This window comes from Colossoma macropomum, unplaced genomic scaffold, assembly GCF_904425465.1.
Source record: "Colossoma macropomum unplaced genomic scaffold, Colossoma_macropomum, whole genome shotgun sequence".
Classification (NCBI taxonomy): domain Eukaryota; kingdom Metazoa; phylum Chordata; class Actinopteri; order Characiformes; family Serrasalmidae; genus Colossoma; species Colossoma macropomum.
The window spans coordinates 27,135,084-27,157,021 of record NW_023494802.1 but is presented as its reverse complement, the minus strand read 5'-3'; the positions used below and the strand labels follow the sequence as shown (position 1 = coordinate 27,157,021).

The 21,938-nt window shown below is 37.9% G+C and overlaps 1 protein-coding gene across 1 annotated transcript in view; it reads left to right on the top strand.

The window, feature by feature from the left end:
* The window catches only part of src (v-src avian sarcoma (Schmidt-Ruppin A-2) viral oncogene homolog), a 65,142-nt gene that overhangs the window by 23,892 nt on the left and 19,312 nt on the right, over positions 1–21,938 (top strand). The window contains exons 2-3 of the mRNA XM_036591038.1: positions 14,069–14,333; positions 14,948–15,047. Coding sequence (XP_036446931.1) covers positions 14,078–14,333; positions 14,948–15,047 — 356 coding nt within the window. The 5' untranslated portion in view covers positions 14,069–14,077. The remainder of the gene's footprint in view (positions 1–14,068; positions 14,334–14,947; positions 15,048–21,938) is intronic.

Below are 21,938 nucleotides of genomic sequence, written 5' to 3'. Positions count from 1 at the left end.
CTCTTGAGTTTGGCTTTCTTGGAAAGTTTCCCAAATAGTTCATTCCGTGAGCCTCTGTGTTTGTATAGGCTGTACTATTGGCCCTGATGTGCGTAAAGCTGATTACAGTAAGCTGAAGTCCAAACTGCTGGCTAAACATTGAGTAATGTGGCACAAACCTTTATACTTTACTATTACTATACTTTTTTCCACTGTCAGAATCGAAATTGAGTGTCATGGTATTTCCCAAATATATCTTGGTATCAGACGATAGTTAAGTTTACGTTTTTAAGTTTTTTAATAAAGTTAACTAGGGCTGGGAACACTTATCGATTTATCCCCATTTCCTTTTTGCATGCACGGGCACTATCCATTATCCGACGCTCTTGTGTGCCATGATATGAGTAAGTGTTACACTGGCATGCTGCCACAGTGTAAGGTGAGGGGAGAACCCCATCATAAGCAGTATTTTTCGTGCATCATGTTTAAAGTCATTGTGTTTTTTCGCATGTAGATTTTTTCTTATTTAACGTGCTGGAAGCTGCATAGCAAGTCCAATATGCTTTTTTGAGAATATAATAACATGCAGAAGAAGAAGAAATTGATTTAAGTAGTTATTCAAGTAGAAGTGTTTTATTAGCCAGCTTGACTCAAAACCACAGAACACACATCCAAGGAGATCCACCAACACACAAGCTGAGGCTTTGCATTCAAATGGGCGAACAAAGTACAGAACCAGACATGAACTGATGTAAAAGCTGTGTTTACATTTTTAAAATTTTAAAAGGACATAAGTTTGCATGAATTGAAATACATGAATTTGTAAGTGTAAAATATCTTTAGTTTTAAATAATAGAGGCAATATTTAGCAGTGGCAAACCGTGACTATTTGAGCTAGGCCTTAAATTGAGGCCATAAATGTCAAAACCCAATCAAAACATAAGGAAAAAACCCACTTCTGCAATAACACCAAATTCTGCCAGCATCCTAACCAAGAGAAGAGCTCGCTTGGCTGTATGTGCGTATCACGGAGAAAATCAACCACTGAGTGTTTCAAGAATTTAACTCCTTTTTTCCTTTCCAAACTTAACGATGAATCAAGAGTAGTGCTGCAATGCTTGCAGAGTTTAAATACAAACATGAGTCTAAATAAAAGTGAACTAATAATTAGACATATATTTTTGATCTGAAATTGTGTATCATCCCTGCCCTAAAGTTAATAATCTCTGCTGGTACGCTGTGCTCAGATAATGTCATACATACCCTGCATAGCTTGTTTTGAATAGACCTTTTTTATTCTGTTAAAATTACTCCAGGAGAACCTTGCACAGTATTTTAAATATATCCAGATTTCCAGAAAGAAAACTCTCTCTTTCTTACATTTGTGTATTTTGACTTTTTTTTTTCCCAAACTTGTCAGCACATCATTGTGAACCCGCTAAGGCTTTTATATTTTAGAATAGTTACATATGGTAAGTGCAAATGTAAGTATAACTGTTGCATGTTGCCACTGCTTAAACTAAAAATAAATAGTGTTTTTTTAATACTTGAGATGCCATTGATCTGATATCAGCAGAAAATGCTGGATTCCTTGTTGGAGTGGCATAAAGAATGAATCCGATCCAATCCTGTAACAAATCTAGCCTGAAATAGCACCTAGTCACACTGTGTGATGTGAGTTGGTAGCTGTATTTCTTCCTGTAGGGTAGTGAGGAGTGTTTTGAATAGCTTGAGTTTGATAGCCTAATTTTAGATGCTCATCTTAAGTGACGTGCCTCAGTTGAAAATGACTCAGAAGATGGACGGAACAAGTTTTTAAGGGAAAAACACTGGTTTGGTATCACATAATTAAGGATGTGAGGAAAAAGTAGCCTAACCACTACCTATATACCAGTATAGATGATATTGCCCAGCACATCTACCTGACTCTGTATGCAGACAGATCCTGCTCTAGAATTTTCACCCCGGCATGGTACTACACTCTCAGAAGTAAAGGTATGAAACTGTCACTGGGGCAGTACCCCTCTTGTCAACGAGGTACCTCTCAGTACCTTTAGTCAGGGAACATAAATGTACTATAATCATGAAATAATATTTTCTAAGTTGTATTGACTCCACACACCCTGTCCCGTCTCCAGGCTTTTTATTTTATTGTTCTGTTTTAAAACATTAGGTTATGAAACGGTACAAATATGTACTTTTCACCTGGAAAAACTTTTTTATGGTACACAATTGGACCTTAAAACCACTGTTGTACCTTTGAGGGAACATTTAAGTTGTTTGTACCTTGAACAAAAAATGTACCTGCACGTAACCTTTGTAGGGGAGACATTTTCATCTACGTGTTTTTTCTGTGTTGAACAAATTGTGCCACGGGAGCTTATCCTCGGTCAGTAAAATGTTTGATGTCGGCCAATGCAAATGCAGGAGAGGCGAGATGGCTATCTGTGGCCTGGCAGGGACGACCAAGAAGGAGAGAGTAAAGGTAGCATTTTGCCCTGCTGTAAATGTCACAGATGCTGCTTTCATATACCTCACAAACTGCATTTACCACAGCAAGAAGTACCATCTTAAGATGTGTTTTGGTGGATAAGCTCTTTCCACTTTATATTAATGTGTGCATAAGTATCAAGGCCTGTCAGCCAGCTCACTTCTAAGTGATCGCTTGAAATCTTGGGAAACCAACTAAGAAAAGAGCGTGCAGCCGTCGCCTGCGCAGTGTCAAACATCAAAGAGGTGCCCTGACATACAGGCAGAATGTGACGGTCTATCAGCTGAACACTTGTTTTATCTAGGTATAAAAGAACTGTTTGAGAAAATACAATACAGGCTACAAGTATGGGAGCAGTTGTACATTTTTTTTTTTACAATTAAGCCAATTTACCAAGAACTAATGATATAAAAGATGTTATAAAATCGAAGAGCCACACTCTGTATAGAAACACAAGATCTGATTGTAAATGAACTGTAATGCTGAGCCATAATAACACACATGCAGCATGTCCATCTTACATTTTTATTAATACTATATTTATTTATTTATTTTATGTATTCTAAGATGACTGGTGTCAGTTATACTTTCAACAAGATACCAATAACAATACCAAAAAATCTATACAGAAGTAACATCAGCGTTTCTTTTCTAATTATGTATCGAAAATGTATTGTGTCATGATGCAAATATGGCAATGGCAACATTACTGAAAATGAGGAAACCCACACCAGCAGGACCTCACAACTGCATGCAAGTGTGTAATTGTAAATTTCATGTATATGAAGCAAAATGAAATGTATGCAGTTATAAACTGCATGTAAATGATTGCTTGACTAATCATTGAAATAACCTCTAGATTACTCCTCTTCAGAAGTTCTTGATTAGGTGAGTGGGGGTCAGCATGTTAGATGCAGGCTGAAACTAAACTCTACAGAAAAGTCTCCAGGAAGAGAGTTGGTGACCACTGTTGTAGTGCATGTTATGTTAGTGCATGTATATTAACACCTATGTGAATGAAGACGCACATGAACAAATCATCACCTGTCTGCTTGCATCATAAATTGCAGACATAGAAGAAGCTGCCAAAAAAAACTCCAACAAAACAGAGGCGATTTCTATTCAGCTGAAGCCCAAAGGAATTATAGGGGGATTTATGATGCTCTGGCTTTTCTCTTGCATAATTAAGCAAACCCACACACTTCCCTGGCCTGCAGGCTCCACCTGTAACTGCTTCATCGTAAGCAGGTGCTTGCTTCAGGCGGCTTTGGTGAACATTGTGTGTTTGAGTTGAGCATATACCTTTGTCTTTCTTTATTATTCTGTATGCAGTGTGTGTGTGTGTGTGTGTGTGTGTGTGTGTGTGTGTGTGTGTGTGTGTGGTGAGAATTTTGATTCAGGATCTCTTTGACGGTCAGCTGAGCTACAAGTTAAAGAGCAGAGCGGTCCCATGTGCCAGCGCAGAAGAAGAGGAAGAGTGTCATAGTTGTATCACCCAGCCTGATCTCATGGCTTGTTTTGAAAGAGGACAATGGAGATTTTTGTTTTAGTTGATGCCAGCCAGAGTTTAGACGATCAGGCTACAGCAAATGACGCATTTTGGAGAGAGCCAAAACTGTCTTGGCCTTAAAAGTGAAAATAAAGAAAGGAATATTCCACTTTTTAAGAGACGTCATGTTTTAGAACTTCATTTAACATTTGTCATTTTGACATTCTTTATACAGGATGCTAATACACAAAACTGTAGCTGTTTTCTTAGCTTTTCCAAATCTACTCTATGTAGATAAGGTCTTATAACAGAAGACAGGAAATATAACAAGAAAAATACAGATGACTTGGAACATACTGTTAATTCCACCATGAATGCTTAAGATTGATATTGTTGATTGGAGATCAACATGATATGGACAAAATACTTGTATTGTGATTATACTGCTATGTATTGTGATTGTGATATGCCTTGCAATACATCATAAAAAACTGGTGAAATAATGTGACCCTCAGAAGCACTCCAGCATGCAATAAAAAAACCCTGTAATTTGTTAGAGGGTTCATTTGCTTATTGCAGCATTCTGCATCGTAAATATTGCAAAGGCCTATTGCAGTACCGTGAAAATGTGCATAATCAAATCAATATCCTAAATTTTATTTATTTAAATTTAATTATTTTAATGTTACTTTACATTGTTTAGCAGACACTCTTATCTAAAACCATTCACAATGAGAGGTGATTAAAAAATAAGAATTTCTAAAAATAAAACATGGAGGAACTCCAGTGGCCTGCACAGAGCCCTGACCTCAGCCCTACTGAACACCTCTGGGACGAAATAGAATGTTGATCGCGAGCCAGGGCTTTTCATCCAACTTCAGTGCCAATTCCTACGGACACACTCTAAAATCTTGTGGAAAGCCTTCTCTGAAAAGTAGAGGCTGGTACAGGTGCAATGAGGGAGCCAAGTTCATGTTACTGCCCATGGTTTTGGAAGGAAATGTCCATTAAGTTCATATAGGTGTGATGATCAGGTGTCCACATACTTTTGTATCAGCCAGCCCTATTTAAGGGATGCATAGCAACCCTGACATGTCGAGGAAGTGGTAACTTCAGCCCCCGAAAGGTGTACATAATGATGTTTGTGTGTAAAATATAGAAGACCACAGCTTGTGTGTGGGTGGGTGTGTTTGTGAGTGGGTATGCATGCACATGCCATTCCGCAATTACATACGTAGATGCACTGAAAGTGCGTAAGTGCCTTCGCATGTTCATAAAGGAATCAAAATGCAGAAGCTAGTCTGGCGAAGCCACTCCAGCTGCTCCCTGCTGCACTGACAAGCCCTAGGGAGGGGTTCTTTCTAGCCCCTGTCCTCAAACTGACCCCTTTTTAGCGCCCACTCCCGTTTCACCATTACGGCTGCCTATCACGGCCCAAGAGTAATGCCATGCTGCTACTCGAATTCCTCCCTTCAGAAATTTGTTCGGAGTTTGAAGCTTGGAGCCATGAAGCTCAGACTGGCTGACAGACGATCCGCTTCAGCAGCACGTCTGATCCACAGGAATCTTCAGCCGCTAGATAAGAGAGAAGAGGCCCCATGCTCTCAACTGCAGTGCTTTCACGTACGACAGGGGCTTTTCCTTCTGACAGATGAGAAGAAGCAGTGGCTCAGAGTCCCTCATTGATTTCCCACTATTTTTTGTGCGTTACTCGTGTGCAAGACTGGCAGTTTTGCAGCTGCCCACGCTTTAGCATCGTAAAAAAATATGAGCCAGATGTCTATTAAAGCTGAGACGAGGCAGTTATGGCTGGCAACAGGAAAAGCATGTTGTGAGTTTGTTGATTAGGCCTATTTCACATTCATAACTTAAGCAGAGAAATTCTGTCAGAAGTGTGGATTCTACAATTTCAGTTTATAGCATATTCATGTTCATAGTAGAAAAGGATAATTTATGACTTAAATTTTATTAAAAGCTATTGTTGTGCCTAGCTGCAGTCTTGTATTGCTGTAAGGAAAAACATCCTTTTTTGACTTAAACCTGACGTATATTGAATCTAAATGTAAATAATTTTGTAATTATGCACCCCTGTTGGATTCTAAAGGCACATTAGCACTAAGCTCAGCACTATGTTCATTCACATTAAAACTTTTTTATGGGTCTGTTCTAGATTAAACACACTTAAAGCTTTAAGAGACTTTTCATGCTTTATTCAAAGCTTATAACGGACATATTAACACATTTTTTACCTTGTGTGTTGCAATTTTATAATGACTCTTTCAACGAAGAGTCCTGGCATAGAGCTGCCGCCGTTGTTTTACATTTCTAACTACTGACTGAAACCTGGTTAGACTACCACTCGTATTAAGTCAGTGATGTGTATAGGAGTTCCAGAAGGGGACCCCCCCCTCTCAAAATTCGTCCCACTGTAAATCAAACCATGATTGGTTGATTCTACTCTCAGCTGCTACATATGTTAGTGGTTTATCTGACGTGTTTGAAGTGGTTAATCCACCTGTGGTGACTTCTGCAAAGCACAGAAGAAGCGGATCTTTGCTTTGTGTTAGGGGTGGAAAGTTCAACACCACATCACACATTTCACTATATGGATAAACTAAAGAAACTAGCTTTTTCTTGCTCTTCCACCAGGTTTAATTCTTCATAATCAGCCCATGTAAACATTAGCAAATGTTAGCAAGTGTCTTGAACATCACAACTAGCAAAGAGTTTTATATTAAACTACTCACCAAGCTACGGTACTGAGGGATGCTCGTCTTATGTTTCTCAAGGTTTTCTTATCAAACCTCTGTGATAACAGTGTAGGGGGTTTTACATGTGCTGGTGAATTTATATTTGTCTTCAGGCTGAGCATTTTTGAAATTGCAAATGCGCACAGCCTTGCGTTTGCTCTCCAGTTCCGTTTTACCTGCCCTCTTTTTTGATTGGTTACCTTGAGAAAAGTGACACATGATGAGCAGAGCTTTTCCACTGAAGTTAAACATTTTTTAATTTGAATATTTAAACAAGCAGAGGCTGTCGAATACTCATCATGCTATAGGATTAAATGGCAGAATGCACTCCGCCGTCTGAACACAGCCTTATGCTTTCCACTGATATGTTTTTGTATTTGCATTGGTGAGAAAGTGTGCCCAGAGCTTACTTAGAATAAAATATATTTTTCTTTAAAGTTCCCTAAAAATACTGGAACAGTAAGGTGTTTCTTGTGCAGGAGTGCTCTCTGTACCAGTAAGCAATTTAGCCGAAACCCTGAAAGACCCCTGCACGTTGCTGTCAAATAACTAACCTTGTTAATTAAAGCTGGCGCTTGGTTGCCAAAGGCCTACTGAAAACATGAGCATGGGAGGCCACTGCATCTTGTCCCCAAATTAGTGCCACACAAATCTGCCGTCCTATCTGTGCGCAGTGGGAGATTGCTCAGTCCCTAATTTGTGCCTGGATTAAAGTAATGATTCCTCCATCTAATCTGAGATTTTAAAGTAGGCTTAGATGCATTTGCTCTGCAGGAGAACTCCCCAGGAAAGCTTAATGCTAAAACTGTCTCTATCTGAGTGCTCCTTCCAAATGTAGTGGCCACTTTTTGCCATCATTTTGATGCTGTGTGGTGGAGTTTTTCCACTTTGTCAGTCAACTTGAACTCAAAATGGACTTTTTGACCATGTTAGTTTGTGTACATGGTCATATTAAGCACAATGCATCAAATTTAAAGGACAGTGTGATTGTTTAAATGGAAAAAAGATATGTCACAAAATGGAATTAACATGAGTTATGATTTCAGATTGACCTTAAATCTGCAGTTGTAATAATCGTGATCTGAATAACCCATTTCAAATTAGGAAACACTGTAAACACTTTTGCTGTCTGAGTGAATACATTTTTCAGGGGTTAGTGTTTAATTTTCCCAGTGAGAAAATATTTTATATTGTTTTGAATTGGGGGAAAAAAAGAAAACATGGGTTTAACATTTTGTTTATTGTGTGTAGCTAGCATAATAGCAGATCCATATGTGACATTTTGGATGATTGAGTGGTTTATCTTTGTGTTATTAGCCATATATGATTAAGCAGACTTCCACTTGACCCACAAATTGATAATTAGATGTTACACAGCTAACACTGTACAATTTTTTTTTTTTTGTCATTTAAATCTTTTTCTGAAAAAACTACGACTGCTATAGGGTGGATTTCTAGGGATGGGCTGTTTTTGAAATGTCTTAATTTATTTATTTATTTATTTTTTTTGTTAGCTTTAGCTAGTTATATGCAGAATGAAGGCAGATAGTTGGTGTTAGAACTAGGAAGCTCAATATCTAAATTCAGACATATTACTTGTAGTTAGGTTAGGGTTAGGGTCTTCAGAAAATTATTACAATGGAGAGAATGGATTACTCAAATGAAAAAAGGACTCATCAAATGAGAACAACAAACTAAAAGCTAAAATTAGCAAGGTAGCTTCCTGGCGATCTCGATCATTTACCATTTTTGATTCATTTTCTGTTGCTGAAAGTGTAAAAATGTTGCCTCTGGCATCCAGTTTGTGCAGAATTAAAATAGAACTGCTGTTTTCTTTACAGTTTTGTTTGTCAGCTGATATAAGGTGTACACTAATAAAAATTGGAGTGCATGCTGGGTAATGTAGTGAGACAACTCTGATGAACAAAAATATGAACATGATCTAAAGTTTTATATCTAGTTTTAAACTAGAATGCCTGTGGAAATAGCATCTACTTGAAATTTTTCCTTTCCTTACAGCTGCTTTAATTTCGTGGCTTTGCCTGCTGTTTTTCAGTAAACTTGACCTAGATAGCAAGAGTAACTAAGTGCAGGTAAGGCTTGGGGTCGGTCAATTGGCATTAGTGCTTGCATGATGTTGTTCCCTCTGCAAAAGCATACTGTAGCATTCTGCCTTACAATGTGTTTGCCTGTTAACTCATTTGGTCCAAGCCTAGTAGCTACTACTATGGTCAATGTCTTATCGCATTCATGGCATGCACATTGAAAGGTCTGTTCTGGACAGTGACTATAGCCAAGGGCACTGCAGACAAACAGGGCCAAACATGTACTGATTACAAAAAAAGCCACACTCTTTTTCCATTTAATGACTGCTGTAATCGTGACTGGAAATTTGCCAGACATGGACTGCTCTTCGATTAGCCACTGCTTGCCCTGGCTAATCTAGACCTGGTCCAGTGGAGTCAACTGATGACAGCAGCATCACTAGTTTCACTGTTGCTACTTTGTGATTTATTGTTGCATTTATTGTAGAAGCTGGTAGTATTTTTCCCTCAATATAGTGCACATGCAAATGTTCCAGAGGGACCATATAGCCCATGAATTATGAATTACTAAGATTTTTTGAGCATATGGCTGAGGGAATGCTAATTAGCTGTTGTCTCTTTTTTTTTTTTCTCCAGTGGGTTTATGTTTTACTGTCCTTGCATATTCATACAGAAAGAGTCAATTGCAGTTTTGCAGTAATCCACAGATTAAAGCTTTCAGGAATGATAAGGTAATAAAAGGGGAATTGCCCCCTTAAGCTATTCGGTGTCCCAGATTGTTATGGTTTAAAGTAGTTTCATGCTTTATACTGGGGACAGTGCTCTAAAAATATACTAAAGTAAACTCCAATTTGCTCTCCAGTGAAAAGCTAAAAGGCTACCAGTGAGCTTTAGATACCTGACTTCCATGAAGATGCTTAATGAGAAATAATAATTATCTAACTAGATCTCTGGCCCTGTAATCTAAGGGGCGTTCTGCATTTGTTCTGTTCAATAATTAACAATAAGTCTACTGTTGGCTGGATGTCATTGACCCAGGATATCTATTTTGATGTTTACAACAATACAGTTGCATAGAGGCCAGCATACCGGTTCATCCAGTTCATTCAGTATACCTGTTAAAATACTTATGTTTTGTCGTAACCTTTACTGGTATACCACAAAACAAGCACAGATAATGCAACGTACAGAACATGCAAAACACGCTTATCCTGTTTAGCTGAAGGCTAAATGAGACATGTTGTCTTTGTGGTTTGAGCCATGCCTCAGTGAAAATAACACAGCAGCCCCTTGATCACCTCTTACTCCCAGACCTCAGCATCATTGATTTGGGATTAATTGGGTTATGAAAAACAGAAAATGCAACCAACTTCTGAGACTGAATGTTGGAGGTGTGCACAAATGCCTCTGCAGATAGCAGTGGACAGTATACAGGCCAAAATTTTTCAGGTATGAGCTTTGACAGAACTGTGATACCGGTATGCCACAAATAAGCACAGATGTAAATAAATGATGCTGTTGTCAGATGAAAACCTTGTATCTCCAATGGTAACTTTTCAGGAGAAGGAAAAAACATACTTTACTTTTAATGTAAGTCAATGGAACCGGACCTTTTCAAAGTCATTTTGAGCTGTTTCTTTTGGTCCATTCTTAATGAAATGTGCATACAATGTAAAGAGCAACAGGCATTTTGAAATTATGTCAGAAACTGAAAAATGAAAAAAATGGAGATACAAGATTTTCTTCCGACAACAGCGATAAGCACCTTTGTCTGGTGGCTAAGCCAGGGATGTTTCAGTCATGTTTCAAATAAAAATAAACACAGCAGCCTCTTAATCACCTCCCGCTGTGTAGTCCATTGCATCTGAAGTAGTCCACTTTGTTTTCGAGGCAGCGGACATAAAGGAATTGCCGGTCAACCAGCTTCATCGGATGGAGTTGTAGTCTCCCGGTGTTGTTCGCACAACAAGCTGTGGACCAGCTGCTACTGATACCGTGAATGACTGTAATATTTTCCAAATTCCAGCAGTGTCCAACTGTCAGAAGCACGAGTATACAGGAGACATATATTGACACAAATGACTTGAGAAATTCAATGAAGCTGAAGTTGGCTGCTTTTTCATATTTCCTGTTCCGCCTTAAATGGTGCAGCAGGTAAAGGTGCAGTTTAAGAACTGTAAAAATTTAAACCAAAAGCTGATGTATGTACTGTGATATATACCAAAACCATATTTTTTTTATTATACCATGATATAAATTTTGCTCCATCCATTGAAAAACTGAATGCAAGTCTCATTTGCCATCATTTTTGCACTGGGCTCAGAATACGCTTACTCATCTGGTTAGAGTTAGAAAGCAGTATTGACATGGGTTCTGCTTTTATTGTTTTGCAGTAAAAATATTTCATTGTTAAATGTGATTAAAATGTGGTTCTTATTAAAAGTGAAGGGACATCACAGAATAATACACCACTGTTAACCTACGAAAATAGGTTTACTTAAACATCATTATCCAATATATTATTTCCATAATTTGCAATATGAACAGTATTCATGACTGGCAGTTATTTACATCATATCAGGCAATAAAAAGCAGCTGATTTGACTGTAAAGAAATTGGAATTGGCCATAAAAATCCATCAGTGCATTTCTTGTGCATACAATCAAGTGAAACAGTGAATCTGAAGCCTGCAGCTCTATTCACCCATATGAGATCTGCCTTGAGGTAGAAGCTCTGGTTCAGTAACGGCTGGGCCCATTGCCCGCACACTGACCCCGCAGTCACACTGCTTTGCTGGGATTAGTTCCAGTCGGCTGGGCCTGGAGCAGTTCCTGTAAGAGCTGAAGGAATGCATGGAGCACAGAGCTGTCACTCTTGCAGTGTATCTGGAGGAAAAATCTCCCACCTCCAAGACCTTCCAGTCCCACTGGCAAGCAGAGACTTGAGCTGAGAGGCAGTGAGGAACACTGCGGGAGAGAAGAGGCAGAGGGAAGTTTGTGTGTGTGTCTGCCTGTAAATGTGTCTGTGTTTTTTGTGACTCTGAGGTGAAAGCAGGGTTATTAGAGTTAACGAAAACTGCTTTTTTTCATTTTAGTAACAGTGTGCTTTTTAACTATAATAAAAAAGAAAATGACCACGAATGAAATGGAATGACTGAGAAAAATACCTTTTAATTTTTATTTTTTCACTGTGTGAAAAACAGTGTACTGCTGTGTTTATTTTATTCTACACTTACTCAAATACCTACTATCACAGTGTTGATCATAAAACTAAAAAGTAGAATAAATCAAACTAAATAAAAAACTAAACTAAAACTATTAGCACACCCTTAAAAAGTACCTCAAACTAAACTGAATAAAAATAAAAACTAATGAAAATTTCAAAACTGTTATGACCTTGAATTAAGGTTAGGGTTATGTTTAAGGATGTGGATTCTGACTCATATTGATATTTAAGTATCCATTACAGGTCATGAGCCTGAGGGAAGTTGGTAGGGTTTGGTGTTGGATGAGTAACAGTGGCTGCCTTTTCAGAGTAATTGGGCTCACAGGTGTCACATTAGATGCTGATATTTAGTGATAAAGGCACGTTATTTCTCTCTTCTTAGCCACATCCTTAACAATGTGTTTTTGGTGATGTGGTTGTTTTTATGAGTAGCAAAGTATAACATGTATATTTTATATATTATATATTAAATATTATATATATTTACTTGCAAACATGAGAAAAAACGCATTTCACATATTTCACTAATTTGTCGTCCTGTATAGTTTCTCTGTCTTCCTACAATAAAACGTAACAAAAACCTGAATTGTGATTTCATTATTCCAATAAAGGCACCGACACTGTGCAGAGCCTATCATTTATTTTTACAGAACTGTCTCCTGATACTAATATAATATTCTAATATCATTGTGAACCCGATAAGTAATTTTTTGGATCACAGAGTAGAATGGCAAATGCCAGAAGATCAGACAGAAACCTCAAAAACTAAATATAATATAATTTTTAAAGTATTCAGTATTACAGAACACCAGCAGATTTCTATCTGTTTTTTTTTTTCTTTTTTCAGTAACGACTTCTTGACAGCCGCACATCCTTCAGACTCATAGTGTTGAGTTGTCTTCTCACAGTGGAAGGATGGACGGAAACATCTGTGGATTTTTTTCTGATCTGAAGCAAGAGTGGAACTTGATTTTCTATTGTCTTTCAAAGATAAAAGCTTTAAGCACTGTTTATCTGATGGTGGCAGTTTGTGGTAGTCTTGCACAGTTCTTAGGAGACCCATTTTCTCTGTATCTTGTAATCATTTCTAACTCTAGTTTTGGAAATTCACTTATTTTCCTGTGACTTTCCCCTGCCTTATATAAGCGGAGACTAATCTCTCAGAAATATCTCATGAAAAATGAATAACTTGAACTTAATAGCATTCCTTTCCATTGAAACTGGAAATTAAATTATGGTGACCAAAAAGAGTGACCTCTGACTTTTTTGCACAGTAGCCCAAGTCCAAGTCCTACTGAGGTATAAAAACAAGTGTTTGTGTGTGTGTCCCTGTGGCTGCCAGTATTTTAACGTGAAGGAATGTGTGTGTGAGATGTCTTAGTGAGGTGGAGGAAAACAGTGTAAGGATCTGATTGCAGCAGCTGTCAGAAGTGTTGAGGGGGGCAGCAGCTGGGAGAGTGTAAAGTACAGTATAGCAAAGCTCACTATAGAGTGAATTGTGGGTGACCCTTAAAATACTGTAGGGCTCACACATCATGGCAGTTACTTCCTTAACATTGTCTTTTCCGTGTTGCTGTCTTAGCCTCGCTTGCTGTGTGCGCATGAAGTGTTCATTCTGAGTTGTATCTGTTCTGCTTGAAATTACATGTACTGTATCATAAGGGATATCGTTATTCTTGTTATTTGTCATTGGGCTGATTTAATCTTGTTCCCCACAGATGACATTTCAAAGTACACAATATTATTTCAAAGCACTATCAATATTCATTTGTGTAACTTTAAAGGCATGGCTTATAATTTTCATATAACACATATATATATAAATAATTGATGGGGTCATGCATAAATCATGCGCATCATATCTTGCAGTGACAGTGTTGGAATCAGATTAGGTCAAATGTGTATTTGAAGACTTTCACTTAAACAGAATGTTTGTATAGCATGTAATAGGTTAGTTAAATAAAGGACTGCTTAAATAATAACCTCATGTAAACATATATTTGTATAAAGATTCAAACCCATGCCTCTTTTTTGACATGTTATTCAGTGCCATTTAGTGCTGGAATTAATGGCATCTTTTTTTTTGTAGGCCTAGGTCATGGGGGGAACTAAGAGCAAGCCCAAAGAACCAGGCCAGCGTTCCCGCAGCCTAGACGGTACCATAGGCACAGGGAGTGGGGGTGGCAGTGGGGGAGGGCATCCGCACCAGACCCTCACACCCAGCCGAAGCCCAACAGTAGATGGCATGCGAGCTGGTGTCCAGCCAATCCACAACAACGCTGAGCGGGCCCTGTTTGGGGGTGTGGACTCCACCAACAGCATCACCTCCCCTCACCGCAGCATACTGGCAGCAGGTACAAGCCGCTCTGCATGCTTAAGCTAACACACACACCTGTAGCAGGGGTTAAGCAGTTTGAATTTGGGTTTTATACAATATGTAGTTTCAGTTCTAAAATTTGCAGTCAGTTCACTCCTAAAATCTGGGTAGAGTTTAGTTTTAAAATCTTGCTTGGAGTTCAGTTTTAAAATCTGGAGAGAGATCAAAGTTCAGTTCAAAAATCTGGGTGGAGTTTAGTTCTAAAATCTGGGGTTGAGTTTAGTTCTAAAATCTGGGGTTGAGTTTAGTTCTAAAATCTGGGGTTGAGTTTAGTTCTAAAATTGTAATGCACAATTACTGTTTAACATAAACATAAAACACATTATGGCACATTTTATATGTTATGTTTTTTTTGGGGTTTTTTTTGTTTGTTTTTTAAGTATGCTAAACATAGCAAATACATAGAAATTGTGGACTAAAATTTGCAGAAAATGACATGTTTTAAGTGTGTTCCCTGTAGAGGATGTGCCAAATTTTCACAAAACCTGTGAGGGTATTCAAACTTTTACATACGACCTTATGATTAAGCTATGAAAAGACGTACAATTGATAAAACATAATTTGTAATTTGTTCATTCTTTTTTTGTGTAGGAGGCGTGACTACATTTGTGGCTTTGTATGACTACGAGTCACGCACCGCCTCAGATTTATCATTTAGAAAAGGAGAGCGGCTTCAGATCGTCAACAACACGTGAGAAACCACACACACACACTCACTCAGCAATGTTAACACAAACGTGTACATATGTATACACACACCACAGAAACACTAAACAGTTGAAATCATAAGACAGTTACTCATACTCTAGTTCATTGGGTACGTCAGGAATACAGGAAGGTGTTTTAAGTTGCTGTGGAAATTTTAAGTGGCATACAAGTGACATGACGATGTGATGACATGCTAGAATAATCAAAAAGAAGTGTTTTCTTCTTTTGAGTCTTTTAGATCTTTTACATCAAACATTATGTATCATAATGTACTATAATGTGCCAAGAGACGACAGTATAGGCATAAAAACGACCCATCTAACTACCGATGCACACGCAGCTCATCAAAGGAGCTGAGCTCCAACCAATCAGATCATTGATATGTGGCATGATAACCGTTTGTGTCATGCCCGTAGTCAAGCTAAATGCTTGAGAATCAATACAAGAACTGAGCGATAGATGATATTTTACCCTTTAGGGTACACCTACATAATTGGACCACATTCCATTGCTGTAATATATTGTACTCCACACTCTATGTTGTCTCCTGGATTTTTATTTTATTTTTCTGTTTTTTCATAACTAGTTAAGTTATGAAAGTACAAATATGCACGTTTCTCATTGTGAAGTGAAATGTTTTGTACCTCTTACAACTCATTTAAGGTGCACAATTAGACTTTACTTGCTGTACCTTGGAGAGTATGTTACATTTGTTTTGACTATCAAGGACTAAAATGTACTTGAACAGTACCCTTTTTCTAATAGTGTATTGAAAATGCAGCATTACCTTAAATCAGGAGTATCCAGTCTTCTCCACACTTTAGAAATAATGCAGTGCTGTTTGAAGGTTTAGCATTATGTGTATTTCTACATAAGTTTGACCTAAAATGCGATCAGATATTTATTTCAAGGCATAACAGTAGATAAACAGAATCTAATAAAACAAGTAACACAGAGAATTATATAGTTTTCATTAGTTTACTGAAGAAAGTCATCTGACATTACATATTTTGGTTGGCAAAGGTATGTGAACTATAGGTCAGTGATCTCCAATCCTGGACCTGGAGATCTACCTTCATGCAGAGTTTAGTTCCAACCTGTATCCAATAAGCTGCCCCATCCCTTACTTCATTCCAATACATCTGATCCAGCCAATCAGGGACTTGGAACAAAGTTAAGGAGCTAATGTAGGTGTGGCAAATTGTGGTTGGAATTAGGGTCTGTAGGAAGGTAGCTCACCAGGACTGGGGTTACTGGAGACTACTGATATAGGTGATAATTAGGGTCAGGAGGTTCTGATTATCTATTGATATGACTTAAATGAAGATCTAATCATATTTTCGTTCATATTTATGTAACAATTCAGATAATGCTAAAGGGTTTACAAGCTTTCAAGCAGCACTGTGTGTGTGTGTGTGTGTGTGTGTGTGTGTGTGTGTGTGTACGTGTGTGTGTGTGTGTGTGTGTGTGTGTGTTTGTGTGTATATACACACAGCCACAAGGTACATTACAGGGCAGCCAGTCGGAGTGGAGATCTTTTACCTATATCAGTCTTAAAGACACAGTAACAAAAACTGCCTGTTTAATTCTAAGGAATAAAGACAGGTTGAAAAATGGTCATATAAAAATGTAATTATGACTGTTTTTTGGTACACAAATCCACACAGGGTCATAAGTAGACCTCAAAGGAAAAACGTAATTCAAGGCAAATGTAGGATATGGGTCCTTTAAATTATTTTTAGCAGATGCACTAAAACAATCCTGAAATCTTGGGGTGCTGCAGTCTCCTCAGCTTCCACAGTTCCCATGCCCAAGAGACACGCCCTCTGAGGCAGACATTAACACACCCACTTGTTCTCCCTCATGCAAGCACTTTTACACTCACACACTCTCGTCTGTCTGCTCTGGCTGCTGTGCCACCAAAGTGCATGTAGCCCCTCCTCGTTCCCCCACTGGTAACCATAGGAACAAGCTTTCCTCTGAAGGCTCTGGATTTGCGAGAGATGACTGTTTTTGTGTGTGTGTGTCTGTGTGTGTCTGTGTGTGTCTGTGTGTGTCTGTGTGTCCTTTTTTGGGCTTTCCCAGCTCACAAAAGCTCAGCTGCACGTCTTTGCCTCCGCTTCCTCTCTCTCTCTTTGTGCTCCCGATGATCACTTCCTTAGACCGGTGTGTATGGTATCATTAGAAAAAGAACAAACAGCATCCCCTGCTTCCATGTGTACGATGAAACGACTCAGAGATGCTTTTAAAAAAATGAATGTAGCGCTGCTTACAGTGGAATCAATACAAAGGCAGTGGACCATACTCTGAGCACCCCCCCCACCCCAAATTACACCCCACCCCACTGCTATTACACACACTGTCCTAAAGCCACCCCAGGATTCTTCGATAACACATTAATCAGATTGTTAATGATGTCCCTTCCGCCTCAAAAAGCACATTGTTGGGTTAAAGGGGAATTCCACGTATTTTTCAAAATTTCTGTGTAGTTCAATTATTCTGATGTAAACAGATTCCACTCACATCAAGTGAATTCTCTAATAATGTGCAGAGATTTGTTTATAATTTTGGTGATACGAACCCAAAAATAACCATTGTATTTACTATCCAAAGCAACCGGTGACCCTGTGCGTATCTTCTGTGTATGTAAAATCGTGGTAAACCAAAAAAAAAATAAAAAAATTTTCTTTGGAGACTATTTTGCATTACAACAGTCTGCGTGTACTTAAAAAGATACATTTTATGTTGAAACCTTCTTAAAACTATCATAAAGCAATGTTTCAGGCATAAGGTAATGCATTTGTAACCATTTCTTGTAATAATTTTCTGTGAGGTAGCTTTTAGAGGTATTGAACACTTCAGGCATCTGGTTTCTATCACCACCACTGTAAACAACTCTGACCCTCCCTTTCTCTAAAATGGTGCATTTCACATCACATCACTCTGAATGCCTTTCTTTATATCTTAACGGTTTAATTATTCCTTATTAAAAACAAACTAGGGATATAATCATAAACACATTTCACTATGTAATTTGTGTGGATATACAATTTCCATACAAAAGTGAAAGAGAAATGCTAACTTTTAAAACTTTTTTGGGGGGGGGTCAAAATTGAATTGCCAAAACATGGCCACTAGGTCAAGTGAAAAAGTGAAAGTGTAATGTTAACAAACTAGTAAATGGTTTCGTTGCAGCACATTTGAGGGTTTTGAGGTATTTTATGGTTTCTTTTAAGGGATATCATGGAATGATTTTAATAGAACATTAGAAACCCTCCCAATTTATTTTAGTGTATCTATCACAAATATGGTTTCTCATAGCATTAATTTGAACTGTATTCAATTCACAGTGCATATTGAGATAAATGAATATTATGTGTAATACCCCTTGAAAAACCATACTGAGCTAATCAAATTGTACATGTATAAATGAACTGGAGATGAAAACATTTATACATTTTGTATGGATTAAATTAAATCACGTTCAAATGATTTTGTCAATGGTTTTTGCTCTAATCTGTTTTTTTGTTTTGTTTTTTTTGTTTTTTTTAAATACTGAATCCTTTTCACGCTTACTCCCTCTCTCTCACATGCGGTCACTGTTTAATCTAGGAGAAAGCTGAACTGCAGGTTAGTAACAGCTGCTTTGCTTTTGCCTGCGCCGTCCTTGCCTGCTTCACGCGTGAGTCTTCCACGTCATTCCTCCACGTCCACCAGAGATATGTCTAGGCTTCTGGAGACTGTCGGAGAACGACAAAAATAGTCTCACGTCTCCTCAAAATTGGACCAGAGGCTGCCATCTTAGTTTTGTCCTTCACATCACATCTATGTTCAGAACTTTGTGCTAGTTTCATTTTCATTTGCTTGCCTGTAGTTGCCTGCAGAAGACACTTCTTTTTCCCCTCCATTTATATTCCATTATCATTCACTACCATCATCCATTAAAAACCCATCATTGGACTTCAGAGTTGTCTTGCACCAACATGTAGTAGGGCTGCACAATCAGAGCTGGAACGTAATAGAATACAAGTATTGTGAAACCTAATTCATAATACAGAAATGAATGCCCTGTTTACACCTTGCATCAGCGTTTCTGGTTACGGGATCACAATCGGATTTCACTTGATCGCGTGAAAAGCCAGGTGTAGACACCCCTGGGATGCATTGTGTTCGGATTATGATTGGAACACTCAAACTATATTCAGAGGTGGTCAAAAAGAGATCTTGACAACATTTAACACAAGTGTAAATGGAATACGTTTTTGTTATTTGTATACAATTACATGAATAGCATCTGACGAATGCTGAGTAGCAGGAGAGAGGATAAAAAATTAAAGATAGAGGATATGTGAGACTGGATTTCAGCAAGCCAATAGCCTTCATGCACTCTGGGCTAATGAGTGTCCAAGCCAAGCTTGTTGACTTGTATTGTAATGGGGGGAAAAGTAAACAAAAGTAAAACAACATCACGCAAGTTAAAATCAGGTTACAAAGATTCATTTTAGTGTAAAAATGAAGTGTGGCCTCAGGTTTATCTTCCCATGATAAACCTGAATAGTGATTGCTCGAGGTGCCAGTAATTGAAGTCAGTAGAGAGTACTCAAGTATCTGTGCACATTCCTAGTATTCAGTCCTCATTACATTTGAAAAAAAGGCAGTATTCAGAATACAATTACTTTTTACATTTTTGGGAGAATACTTGACTTATGTATTTGGCAGATGCTCTTATCCAGAGTGACTTGAGACTTAATCATGTTACAGAAGTAGGCAAATGTAGTGTTAGGAGTCTTGCCCAAAGACTCTTATCAGGTTAATGTAGTGTGTTTTCCTGGGCTGGGAGACGAAACCCAGTTACATGGATGGCTGCAGTGTTACCCACTGTGCCGTATCATCTCAACTGCTATACCTCTAGAACTTACCTAATAAATAAGTAAACAAAATCCTTAAAAGGATCACCATCAATGCTTATTTATTAACTGTTTTAAAAACAGCAGAAGGTGTATAGCAAACACTTGTTAGATGGTCTCTAAAGCGAAACTCAACAAATGGCTTTTTTACAAACACTGAAATTCATGCTAAAGCCTGAGTAGACTGATAAATCGATGTGATGAGCCAGTTATTTATCTCAGTGTTACTGCACTCTTTTGAGGGATTGAAATGAACTTTCTCATCTTCTCAGTAGTGTAGTTCGCAAGCGACATGCTTAGCATTGATTGTGTACTGTACATGGCGTCATGTCCGCTTGCTATTAACTGAAACTCGCATAGCCGCCCTTTTAAACCAGTTCAGATCACCATTGTAATTTAGTCACATGTTGTAAAAAAAAATAAATAAATCGCAGTGGTAATTTAAGTATAAATTACAACAGCTGGGTGTTCTCATGTGCCATATTGAGTACATTTAGAATCTTAATATGTGTGTTACATATGTTTCATGTATTGTAATGAATATATTACTGAATACAATTAGGACAGTATATTCAGTATTTAGCCTTCACTGCTTTTTGTCAAAGTATTGTGCCCAACTCAATCAGCATTATCAGTCAGCCTTATCAATCAGCCATATTGGCCTGTAATGATTTGTTAGAGGCTTGAAAATGCAAATGGGCTTCTAATAAATCATTATTTATCACAGGGTGTGAGCATTAGCCTTAGAATAGCCTTAGACATTCCCAGTGAGTGTTCTTGTGGATGTTGTGTATTCATGTGATCTGTAGGTTATTTTGGTCCTAGCATGCATGTGAATATATATATATATATATATATATATATATATATATATATATATATATATATATATATATATATATATATATATATATATATGCTGAGTATACTCTTTTCTCCATATTGTGCAGCCCTAACATCTAGTAAATATAAACTGGTTCTGTATCATCTCTTACCTAAATAATACATGTACTCATGCATTTTGAATGGCATACTGTAGCTGAATAATGCATGCGGTTTATGAGTAAGTATACAGACCTGAAGGTGTCATGGTGTGTGTATAGCCCTTACTGTTTGTGGAAACGGCTGGGATGTAATGAGTTTGGAGGCCGTGGGAGCTAGCTCATACAGTTTGGGAGGCTGTGTGTTGAGTCAGCAAGCAGCAGTGTTATTACTTCAGCAGGGGGAGGAGGGATAGAGTCAGTAACTTCAACTCAATGAGGCTGTCAATAATTCGTAGCCTGTCTGTCTGGACAGAACCACAGCAGAGACACAGATGAGATGCTGGCATTAATATCAAATGAATTGATAGACAATCATCATCACTGTCGTCATCAGTTTACAAAGTGCCTTTTCCAAGGTAAAGGTTGCTGCACAATAAATGTGGATAGTTATCATAATAAAACAAAATTAGATACAGTATCTGCTACTGCTGCACAATATGGATAAAATATAACATTTTGATTAATAATTACATATGATAAACTCTTTCAACTTTTTCAACATATTAAAAATGCATTGGTGAATCCTAGATGTGATATGAAGCTGCTTTACCTTTGACTAACAAATATTAATTTCAAAAACAGTTAGGACAAAATGTGAAATGCAAACAAAAGCATGCACTGATCTGTAAATCTTTGATCTGTATTTAATCGACAATAGTACAAAGGAAAGATGTTTAATGTTTTACCTTATCAACTTAATTGCTTTTTGGAAATATGCACTTTTTTGACCGCAGCAATTTAAAACTAGGAACCTTATGAAAGGGTTATACAGTCCTTCATGAGCAAGGATATGTTGAGGCTCGCCACTTTGCCAAAAATGCATCAGCAAATAGTCCAACAGTTTAAGAACAACATTCTTCCACAAGCGATTACAGGGAATCTAGGTTTCACCCTCTATGGTGCGTAATATCACATGATTCAAGG